This window comes from Puma concolor, chromosome B1 (assembly GCF_028749965.1).
Source record: "Puma concolor isolate L17-30 chromosome B1, mPumCon1.1.hap2, whole genome shotgun sequence".
NCBI classification, from domain to species: Eukaryota; Metazoa; Chordata; class Mammalia; order Carnivora; family Felidae; genus Puma; species Puma concolor.
The window spans coordinates 188,576,239-188,588,539 of NC_141670.1; the positions used below are offsets into that span (position 1 = coordinate 188,576,239).

The 12,301-nt window shown below is 38.0% G+C and overlaps 1 protein-coding gene across 7 annotated transcripts in view; it reads left to right on the forward strand.

The window, feature by feature from the left end:
* PPARGC1A (PPARG coactivator 1 alpha) overlaps positions 1 to 12,301 on the forward strand; it is a 654,387-nt gene that overhangs the window by 616,521 nt on the left and 25,565 nt on the right. For all 7 annotated transcript variants that reach the window (XM_086705322.1, XM_025921412.2, XM_086705321.1 and 4 more), the window contains 2 exons: positions 2,272 to 2,317; positions 2,427 to 2,500. In XM_086705322.1, coding sequence (XP_086561448.1) covers positions 2,272 to 2,317; positions 2,427 to 2,500 — 120 coding nt within the window. The remainder of the gene's footprint in view (positions 1 to 2,271; positions 2,318 to 2,426; positions 2,501 to 12,301) is intronic.

The following is a 12,301-nucleotide window of genomic DNA, read 5'->3' on the forward strand; positions in this document are numbered from 1 at the left end:
TTGAAACAGAGAGAGACAAAGCATGAATGGGGGAGGGTCAGAGAGAGAGGGAGACAAAGAATCTGAAACAGGCTCCAGGCTCTGAGCTGTCAGCACAGAGCCCGACGTGGGGCTCGAACTCACAGACCGTGAGATCATGACCTGAGCTGAAGTCGGCCACTTAACCGACTGAGCCACCCAGGTGCCCCTGTATGGGTTTTTAAAAAAGATATTTTGTCTGTGGCAAAGCATAAAAAGTTTATCCCAGAACAAGGCCTGTTAACAAAACACAAAAAACAAAAACGAGTGACCAAAAAACCCCGCAAAATTCCTGAAGTTATCAAAGGCCTAAAACAAAAAATAAAATGGTTGGCTGTGGATAACCAACAGGAAATAAATGCTCAGCTTCAGGACTTACTTAAATTATTATTCAAACCGAAAACAAATATATTCACAATTAGAGACAATAACCAAGGGTCTACGTGGTCCAAAATACCATGATCTGAAGGAAAAAGATGCATTCTTGCCCTTAAGGATCTTAGAGGCCCTGGTCTATCAGTCATTGGAATGGTGTGGATTAAACTCCCAGGAAACCGTATCAATACTCCCCTAGTGGTAGTTTTTGTGACCGTGGTATCATGATCACCTATTCCCAACTATCAGAATGTTAGGAATCTTCCTTTGAGCATTTCAGGTAGCCTACCCTACACCTTGAAAACTGGAATTTCAAAGACCGATTTTCAATGTCTATTTATTGTGTGACCTATAGCACACAGTTCCTATCTGGTGACATTTTCCATGGAACCTGTATGCGTGATCCTAATTATTAGTTGAACACTGAAAAAGTTGGTAAATTTCTTTCACGAGTGTGCTCTTTTGGAAAGGCTCATTATATCAGACATACTAAAACAATTAATGTAAAACCCAGTTCATTTATCTGTATATATAAAAGCCGATCGATCAATGTACCTAATTTGTAGAAGACAGCATGAACTTCATATTTCCGGATGCACACTGGATAGATGATAAACCATTCAATTGTTTAAAAACCAAATCTAAATCGACAAATTAAATATGTAAATACTATTTATCCAAGTAAAGTATGTAATTTCAGCCTAATTTGGACATAAATAATATTTTCACATTTCAAAGGACCTTAATTACTGGGGTGGATTAATTTACTTTAATATCTATCGAATGCAATTCCTTTCGGTAATAGGAAAAAGAAAACATATTCTGGGCTGACTCTGCCAGGAACTAGTTTTATGGCCCTTCGAAATATCATTTCATATCGTTAGACCTCAGGTTTTTCATCTATAAAATAAAAGTTCTAGAGACCTTTTTATTTTCAAGTCTAGGATTTTCATTACGTAAATGACTACCTCTTGACCTTTTGAAAGTAGTTATGTTAATGACAAGAAATTGACATAAACTTACTTACATATAAATATATCTTTATAGATAAGCACATATATGCATAATATGTGGATGTATATCCCAAGTGCGTTTCTCATCATGTTTTCCCCTCCTTCTGTTCAAAATACAAGACTGCCAAGGAGAAGCAATTGAAATTTTGGAGTGAGAATATTCTTACTCCACCCCTCCTAATTAGGAAATGCCACCTGTAGGAGGTAAGATTTAGGAAGCATAAAAGGAAGTAAATGAGCTCTCTCTTTGCAAGTCTGTTGATCTCTCCACTGATAAATGCAGTATTTTACTTCCGTAGTCTGTAAGATTTGGGGATCTAAACCTCTTTTAAACCATTTGGGTCAATGTCCACAATTTGTCATAATCTCTCAATTAATTTTCAGTAAATGGAATGTTTATTGCTTGAGCTTTGGCCTCATAGATATAACCTATTCTCAGGGCTAGATATAAAATTATACATTTTAGGAGAAAAATCAACTGAATATTCATAACGTTCTGTTGTCTGATAGTTATTCTGCTGTTTTCTTGTCTAAACAAACCGTGTACTGTATTCCAAATTAAAATAGAAAACATTATTTCTCTCCGATGGTATGATGCAAAATTTGTATCCTTAACCGAGATGCTACATTTTGGGGAAAATTCTGGTTTTTGTATGTGGTTTTGAATGATAGTTTACTGATGCAAATGTTGTTTGGAATTTGTTTTAGCATAATGGACTGTTGTCTGACTTTGATCCAATATTCAGGGATTTCTGTACTTTAGTTTTCCAGTTTCCAGTTTCCAACCTGATTGTAGTTAAAAAAAAAAAAAAATCTAAAAAAACCCCTCAATATTTCATAATTAGTTTCCTTTTCTTTCCTTTAGCCAAACCAACAACTTTATCTCTTCCTCTGACCCCAGAGTCACCAAAGTAAGTATTAAGAAATGTAACCATTTTCAGAAAGGGAAGGGGGTTCTAATACATTTGGCTACAGCAACTCCATTTCAGTTTGTTTTTATAAATGTGCCATATCTTCCAGTGACCCCAAGGGTTCCCCATTTGAGAACAAGACTATTGAACGAACCTTAAGTGTGGAACTCTCTGGAACTGCAGGTAAGCCTTATATATCACTTGGAACCGTGTGTAGTTCTGTGTGTGTGTGTGTATGAAATATGTGTTAAATGATAGCATATATTCTCTATGTGATTAATGAAATTAACAAATAGTACAAACAACATTGGATAAGAAGTTACCTATAAATATTTTCATTTATTCTTCTTTTTTTTAAAGAAGACATTTTTTGTGTGTGTCAGACTGGGGCCAGATCCTCTGATGTGTATTATTGCTTTGGATCCTTGAATAACCCTATTTCAGATTGAGACCCCAAAACTTGAACAGGAGGAATTAAAAAAAAAATTTAATGTTTTATTTATTTTTGAGAAAGAGAGAGAGAGAGTGTGTGTGTGTGAGGGGGGGAGGGGCAGAGAGAGGGATACACAAAATGGGAAGAAGGCTCCAGGCTCTGAGCTCAGTACAGAGCCCGACGCAGGGCTTGAACTCGGAACCGCGAGATCGTGACCTGAGCCGAAGTCCAACGCTTAACCGGCTGAACCACCCAGGCGCCCCAAACATGAGGAATTTTTGACTGGTTTCACAACAACCTCATGAAGATAGTGGTAGTTTTCCCATCTTTAAGATGAGGAAATAAGGTTCAGAAATGTTAAGTAACTTGCCCAAGATCACAGAGCTAGAAAACAGGGAGCAAAGTTCTGAACCCAAGGAGCAAAGTGATTACATCGATGTTTTAATTGAAATATTTTCTCACTCGCCATTGTACTTAACAATATGCTCTCTCCTATATATGTTACCATCTTTATATCTTTTCAGCAAAGGAGAAAAATAAAAATCTGCCCATTCACCAAAACGAAATGTATTCCCATCTCCTCAAACAAGAGTGATTTTCTTTACCATTTGGACTTCTGGACTCATTTAGTGAGTCTTACTTTGTATACTGAAGAGGAAGGAGCCTTAAAAACTTGGAGTAACCCCTAAGTAACTTAATCATCCAGGGACTTCCTAGGAAGACTTCTAAGTTGGTTACAAAAAGTGCCTTTGCACTGAGTGCTTTATGTGGAGGTACTTAAACTACACCAGAAAGTGAATCTTAGGCTTGTCTGAGTAAGAAGTTCCTTGGCTCTGGCCATTGCTGATAAGGGTAAAGGAACAGTAACTTAAACAAGATTCCTTTAACCAGAACTATAGTGCCTATATGCACCATGGTCATTGTTGCTAAGTTTAATTTCGCACTTTGAGTTTGCTAAATTACCTCCTTACGAAAAAGGTCTATCGCATGATCGCATGATTTGGTCAAGCAGTAGATTAGTTGAATTCATGGTATTTATATATATTTTATGTGTGTATGTGTGTGTATACAGACATATACGTATGCAAATGTAAACATCTCTTTATACGCCTACATACATATACGCGCACATAGATTCGCTTAAAAGCATATGCTTTACATCATTTCTTAAATAAATTATAATTACTCCTATAAGTAGCTTTTATGTGTGTGTATCATACGCAGCAGAGACCTTCTTATCTGACCATTTGGAATGAGTATTTGGTGGGTCTGTTGAAAAAGTTGATTAAAGTATACAGCTTTGTCATTTTACTTTTGCCTAAATCATATAAAGAAACATTCAAGTATCAAATTTTCTGTATAAGACACAGAGACCTTTGCTTTCAACTTTAATGTCCTAACTGTCAATCCATTCATCTTTCTGGCACAAACTGCACTAATAATGTATCATAGATGGTATCCACTGTTCATTTCTTGATTTTTAAAGGAAAAGAATTAAAGATATTTGTGTTGTAGCCTGAGAGCAAAATCATCCTAGATTTTTATGATTTTCACATAATTAAATAATAATAATCATTTCCCATGTTTTCCCAGTATTTCTAATACCACCTGTCTACAACTTATTTGACAACTCTTCTTTTAGTGGGATACCTTTATTGGTTCTTCTGATGGAAACTATTTTTCGTATATGTCATTCAATTTCGTAATATTTTATTATCTTACATAATTCCAGTTACCACTATAATAGACATCACCTTGTTTGGGAAGTACTACTGTGGATCATGATAAGAACTCAGTTGAATCTATTAAATATGAGTGTGCAGAATGTTGTAAAAGGCAGTTACTTTGTTCCAAAGAGGATTCAGAAAGCTTCCACCGTGTATACCCGCACCCAGGTTTCTGTTAAAACATTTTTATTATTGTATTATGTATTATATTATGAATAATTTAATCTTCTTGTAAAAATGTCAAAAATATAAACTAGTAGAAAAGTTATTTGTAATTCTAAGATGTACAGTTATCCATAGTATTTTTTCCCTATGGATAATTTTATACATTATATTTATACCATAGTCATTTTGTATATATAATTTTGCATCCTGACTTTTCAGTTAGCATTTTAATAGGAAATTTTCATATCTTCACCGGCCTTTTACTCTCAGGCTTTTAATGTGTTGTATGACATTAGTTTTAGTAAGTACGTCAGAATTTGTTTCATCATACTCCTATTATAAATTTTGGTTGTTTTAAAGTGTCACTGTTTTGAAATAGCACTGCATTAGAAATGTTTGCTCCGAATTTATTTTTTTTTTTACTGAAGTATAGTTGACATGTAATGTTATACTAGTTTCGGGTATATAACATAGTAATTCAACACTTCTATATATTATGCAGTGCTCACCGGGATAAGTGTAGTTACTGTTTGTGAACATATAAGTTTATTGCAATATTATTGATTAGTTCCCTATGCTGTACTTTTCACCCCCATGACATATCTATAACTGGAAGTTTGTACCTCTTAATCCCCTTCACCTATTTTGCCCATCCCCGCCCCCCCCTTCCCTCCCCTCTGGTGACCACCAGTTTGTTCTCTGTATTTGTGAATCTGTTTCTGGCTTTTGTTTGTTCGTTGTTTGTTTTGTTTTTTTAGATTCCACATATAAGTGAAATCGTACGGGATTTGTCTTTCTCTGTCTGACTTATTTCGCTTAGCGTAAGACACTCTAGATCCATCCATGCTTTCAGAAATGGCAAGATTGTATCCTTTTTTATAGCTGAGTAATATTCCATTTTATCTGTATACTATATCTTCTTTATTCATCTATTGCTTTTATATCTTGGCTACTATAAATAATGCTGTAATAAATGTAGGGATGCATATATCTTTTCTAATTAGTGTTTTCATTTTTGTTGAGTAAATACCCAACCGTGGAATTACTGGGTTAGATCGTATTTCTATTTTTAATTTTTTGAGAAACCCCCATATCATTTTCTATAGTGGCTGCACCAACTTACATTCCCACCAGAAGTTACGAGGGTTCCTTTCTTTCAGCATTCTTACCAACTCTTGTTATTTCTTGTCTTTTGATACGAGTCGTTCTGACAGGTGTAAGGTGATATCTCACCATGGTTTTAATGTTCATTTTCCTGATGATTTAGTGATGTTATGCATCTTTTCATGTGTCCATTGGCCATCTGTATGTCTTCTTTGGTAAAATGTCTGTTCAGGTCTTCTGCCCATTTTAATTGGATTATTTGTGGGTTTTGTTGGTTCTGTTCATAAATTTAATCTTATTGTCTCAAAACAAATTCTTAGTACTTTTTAATAATGAATATAAAGATATAATATCTTAGGGCCTTCTTGTATAGATTGCCACACTGCTTTCCAAAAGAAGTGCTTTCATTTATCGCCCTATGGATATCCTTCCATGGATATACTTGCTTTATTACATCCTTCCTGGCATTGGGTATCTTTTTTTTTTTAATTTTTTAAATGTTTATTTATTTTTGAGACAGAGAGAGACAGAGCATGAACAGGGGAGGGTCAGAGAGAGAGGGAGGCACAGAATCCAAAGCAGGCTCCAGGCTCTGAGCTGTCAGTGCAGAGCCCGAGGCGGGGCTCGAACTCATGGACTGTGAGATCATGACCTGAGCTGAAGTCGGAGGCTTAACCGACTGAGCCACCCAGGTGCCCCTAGGTATCTTTGTTTTCGAAGTGTTTTGCTCGCATGTATATATGAGAATATCACTTTAATTGCATTCCTTCTATTAGTGAGATTATGGTGTTACAAAAAAAAAAGCACTTCTTTTTTCTTCTTGCAAAAGTTTTAGCATTTTTCTTCTTGAGAGGAACTTAACTTTAAATAATTTAATTATCATTTTGAAAGTTTAGTAGCCCACGCTATTGAGAGAAAAGTAGCGATTTATAGAAGATACCTTTTTTTTTTTTTTTTTACATATTTAGAATCCTTAAAAATATACACAGTGGATTTATTTCTGTCAGTGAATCAGAATTTGTCTGACTGGTTTAAATCCTTTCTTCTTGGTGCTTTGAAAGATTATTGGGTACAATGAAAATCAGTTTACCAACATTTTTAATACCTGCTCTGTGCTTGCAATATGATAGGTCTTAGTGGATGTACAGCAAATATAAAGCCTAGAGACTGATCCATACAAAGCATGAAGCATTGTACTTGGCCTGCTCAATAGTCTTGTGTTTAAGATGTGAGCTTATCCTTCGGATTTTGTGTCTCCCTCTGTCTGCCCCTCCCCCGCTCATGCTCTGTCTCTGTGTCTCAAAAATAAATAAACATTAAAAAAAAAAAAGATATGGGCTTATAGTCTGTTGGGGCAATAACACACATGGGACAAGTAGCATGAAGGCGAAATATTTATTACCTCTCATGTTTTGTCGTCTTCTAAGAAAGGTGGGCCCAGGGGGTGGTTTTTAGTTTCTTGAGCATGGTAGTTTTAAGTGTAAAGATAAATTAGAGAAAGTGAGGTGGGGTCAAGTTGCATTACATACTAGAAAGAACTTACAGCTCCAGGAAAACAAGGGACTGAGGAGAAACTTGGAGCAGGCAGAAGGAGGTTAGGAAGAGAAGTTTGGAACTTGACTGGAGAAGGATGTGAGGAAGTTTTTTTTTTGGATAGAGATATTGTGGGTTTGAAACGCTCTGCCGTATGCGATGGTTATGATCTCCATCTCCTGAAACAATCTCTAGTAAAACTTCTTGCATAGTAGTGTTTGGAGGATGTGACGCACACTGATTGCAGCTCAGGAGAATCACCGAAGGGAGAAAAGAAGTTATCAAGTCACTTTGCTTCAAGTTAAATACAATGACTGCGCAGAAGATTGAAAAGGATTACAAAGAGGGTTCAAGTACCAAAGGAAGCATTGAGGTGATATCATTAGCCAAGGACCCAGGCGATCCATGGAAAGGAGTGTGGAAGGAACCCTGCTCTCTGTAGGCAAAACTGACTGGGGGAGCCTTAGGGAGAGGAATATTTGTATCAGACTTGAACTGCCCAGGGGACCCAGGGGAGAAGATATTGATGGAGCAGAAGCAAGAAGGCAGGAAATCAAAGAGATGTTTTAGTAACACTGAACTTGGCATGGGCAGTGACATCAGTAAGGAACTGCAAGACGGGCCATGCACTTTTCCCCCTTCGTCTTTTAATTGCTAAAACGCTTTTCTCTCTCCTTAATCTTTTCTGGGTCTTAGTTTCCTTAATGTTAAAATCATACTTATAATCCCCCAATCAAATTACTGTCTGACTTAAAGGACTAAAATATAGGTTGGAAAAATAAAATTGCCAGCATTCAACCATTTTTGACATCCTAAAATGGCAATTTTGTGTGCGTTCAACCCGAATTTTAAAACTTTATAAGCAGCAAAGCTCCAAATAAAAGTAGTCTACTATGATTTTCTGAAAGCAGGCAGCATAGCTTAGTGAAGTTATGCAAAACCTTGGCTCTGACATTGGATAAACCCAAGTTCAAATTCTGGATCTACCATCTAGCAATATGGCCTTTGGTCATTTTAATTAACTTCTGTAAGGCTCAGGATCCTAACGCACCAAAGGAAGATAATAACAGCACCAGTATCTCATTGGGTCTCTCTGAGGATTGAGATAAAATGTGAAAAAAGGTTTACTCCAGTGCCAGCATATATAAGTATTCAATAAATATAAGGTATTTAATTACTGATTCTGCCTTAATTTTATCTGCCGAGGTGTCTGTACCCTGTCGCTCATCTGTTCAACTTGTGATATCTTCACCTGTTCCCTTTCATTGGCCTTCATGTTGTTTTCTCCTTGGCACACTCATATGAAGTTACATATTCTCTTTGTGGCAAAATCCCTCTAATTCTCTAATATGAAATTCAGCATATACCATTTTTGGTATGGGTATGGATTTACCAAGTCAAGGAAGAACAATCTCCTCCCTGATACTCTGTCAATAATAGCTACTTCTATTATTCCTACACATTCTGGAGATTAGCCACTCCCTAGTAAGCATGTCATATATACTATCTTTTTGATTCTCTGGCCATTTCATGGTTGAGGAAAAACCTATATGTTGACACTGGCTTCGTGATGGACCCTGGGTTCAAAGCATGTCTGTCCAACTAGAGATGATGTCTCCTTCCTGAAGCGTGAATTTTAAAGATAGTAGTCAACATGTGTTATGTTAAATAGGTTTCATTTCACTTGCCAAGTGTCATTGATTGGTATTGGCTGCCAGGAGCATTGTGTTGAGGAGGATTCCAAGGCCAAGTCTGTATTCAGTAAAAATGTCATGACCAATTAGTGATGTCTGCCGTTGGTGCAGCAAGGGGGTGGACAGGGTGGAAACATTCATGTTGTTGATTTGTTGATCCTTGGTCTACAGGCTTAATCCATTTCGTTATGGCCAAGGAAATGGATCAAGCTGTTGCCCAGGACCTTCTGGTGTTTCCTTTTTCTTTACTTTCTCAAATTTTAGGGACATGTTCCAAACATTTACGTGCAGATGTAAACAGTCAACAAAATTCTGAGACCTCCAGAAAAATCCCTCTGCCCCATCTGCAGAGTCTTTGGGAAACAGGAGGGATGAGACAGGAAGTTTGCTTTATTAGGTATTGCCAGCTGGTCTGACTTTGTGATTGTCCTAAACTAGCTCATTTTGGCTGATAAAAAAAAAACAAAAAACGCTTCTTTTTTACAGGTGTAAAAACTAATTTGATTTCAAAATAGCTGTTAGTAAAACAAGATGAGAGGAGAGAATGCTCTTTTGGCAGAAGGCATTTAAATCTATTGCATATGGAGATTTTCAGAGTGCTAGACTTTTTGTTTCTGAAATGGAAATGGCAAGGCAATGTCAGCTCAACTGGATGATGGTTTCAGCCAGAAGACATAAAAGGAATTTGGTTAGGGACCAAAGTGGCTGACCCCCAAGTTTCACATGTACGTATGTGTACATGTACACGTGAACCGGTTGTAAAATTATTTCTGTAGAAGTAATAAAAAGCAAGATGGCTATTTTATAACTAATTAGGGGGAAGGGGAAGAACAAAATAATCAGCAGTTTCATCACCCTAACGCACTAGGTCTTAACAATATTTTCCTCCATTGGTATTGCAGTTTCCTCGTGGTTTTGATGATAGAGGACAAGTGTTTGGTGTCATTTGTTTTTCACTGTATGTTTTCCCTTGGCTTAAATTGGCCAACATCCAAACTGAACTTTGGTGGACTTGTTCTTAAAAGAACCCACTCATTAACCCATCAGTTTGTCATTTCTTATTCTTTTATGTAGAGTTTTATTTTTTTTAACATTTTTATTTATTTTTTGAGAACAGAGAGAGACAGAGTGTGAGTGGGGGAGGGGCAGAGAGAGAGAGGGGGACACAGGATCCGAAGCAGGTTCCAGGCTGCGAGCTGTCAGCACAGAGCCCGATGTGGGGCTTGAACTCACGAACCGTGAGATCATGACCTGAGCCGAAGTTGGAGGCTTAACTGACTGAGCCACCCAGGTGCCCCTAGGTAGAGTTTTATATTGTCATTTTTGGACTTCCCATTTAAAAATATGTTTTGCTGGACAGAATATTGACAGAGAGCGTAGATTTGCTGTACACTTTTGGTATATACTTCTTTTGTATGTGACTTATCTTTGGGGAAATGAACCAAAGCCAAATATGAGCAGTAGTTGGTAGTTTTCAAAGGAAAACCATAGCATGAGAGAACTGGAAAGTGATTTGACAGGTCATATAATCCCTTACTGAGCCTGAAGACTCCAAGAAAGAGAGACCCCACAAATTCTCTTTACAGCCCATTCCAGTGTTTGGCACCTCTTACTGTCAGGGGTTTCCTCCATATTTCAACTCCATTCTTCGTTTTCTTTTTTTGATCTCATTCTTCTTGACCCAACATCTGGAATGATCATTCCTTTGTTATCTTTTCAGGAAATAATACTATCCAAATTTCTTTTAAGCCAAGAATAACACAGTGATTTCCTCTCCCACGTCAGCTTGTGGGGGGAGTTGGTGATCGACGTTCCCAGAAACGTCACCCCCTCACCCCCACCCTCATCCCTACTCCTGCCCCAGCTCTGTGGGAAAGTGCAAGGGGAACCAATTAGTATCTTCATCTTCCATGAGCAAGAGTTGGGGAATTAGGCACATGTCCTAGGAATGTTCTGAAGGCTTTCCGTGAGGCCGATTTGTTCTCCGGGAATCAGGGGTGATGTAGGAAATACTGAAAAAGCAGTAAAGTCAGGAGCACTGGCCCTCAGACCAGCCAGGGTTGATGGCAGCCAGAGTACTGGGCAGGGTGTGGGATGTTCCCCTGTGCAAGCATTAACACTTCCGTGGCTGGCTCCTCTGGGGCTCCGGTGAGTTCCGGGAAGTTGGGGGTGGGTGAGAGCACAGGAGCAGCTCTTTTAACAAAATATTCTCACTGGCAGAGCAGTCACAGTTCATACTGAGTGTCAACCCTTCCTACAATCTCCAGATTCTTGAGGCGTAGATTATGTGGGTAGGAGGAGCCACACGCCTCTCTGCCCAGTCCTTCTTTCTTTCTGGGAAGGCTTGAAGCAAATGAGAACCTCATCTTCCCACTGTTTGTCCTTAAGAAATATCTGAATCGACATGTGGCCTAAGGGAAATCCCACCGTCAAAGAAACTCCGAGGCAAGGCACAGATACAGCATTAGGTTCTGCAAAATACTGTAAACTATTCAAAAACAAAAAACAAGCAAAACCCTGCTGAAGTCACTGCGTAGACAGTGGAACACGCAAAACAGAGAGGAGTCACCGTTTATCAGAGTCGTGCAATTAAACAAACAAACCCAAGAGAGAACTCCTCAAAGAAAATCGTTTTATAGCCCATAATGAAAAACGAAACAAAACTTGTCTCTGACTTTTTTTTTTTTTTTTTAAATAAAAGGGCTGTTTAAAAAGATGACTGTGGAGTGTGCACCACTTTCCCCAGACTTGCTTTGCAGAAGTGCCTAAGTGTGAGTGATGCAGAGGTACTTGTTTATTATAGAACACATTTCAATGCAGTAATCATAAATATTGCTAAGGTTGTGCTCTGTTGAAATATGACCTACATACTCTTGATTGTTTGTGTTACGTGATTTGTCTGACACCCATTACATTCCGGGTAATAGCAGCCATTTGTCGCTCTGCACAGCAGGCTCTTTTGACAAAAGAAAACAGGCAGTAATAAAAAAGCTATAGTCTGAATTACATTCTGCACAGTGCTGCACTGCTGAGAGTTTGTGCAAGTGTGTTAGCAATGCTCTGAACTGCCTCTTGTCAGCCTTCAGCCTGTAATGGCCATCTGTCCTCACATAAATCTGTCAAAACCTGCTAAGTTCAAGAGAGAGCATGGAATATACCTTGTACTGTCAACACCAAAATGTACACATTCCCCGGAAAATCAACACACAGGAAATAATCCGGAGGTTATGGGAGGCATTAGCCCTGTTGATTTAAGCTTGTGGGGTGAAATTGAGAGTCTGGCCATGAGAGGGAAGATGAGCAAAGGTAGTGGCATTAAGGAATTGAG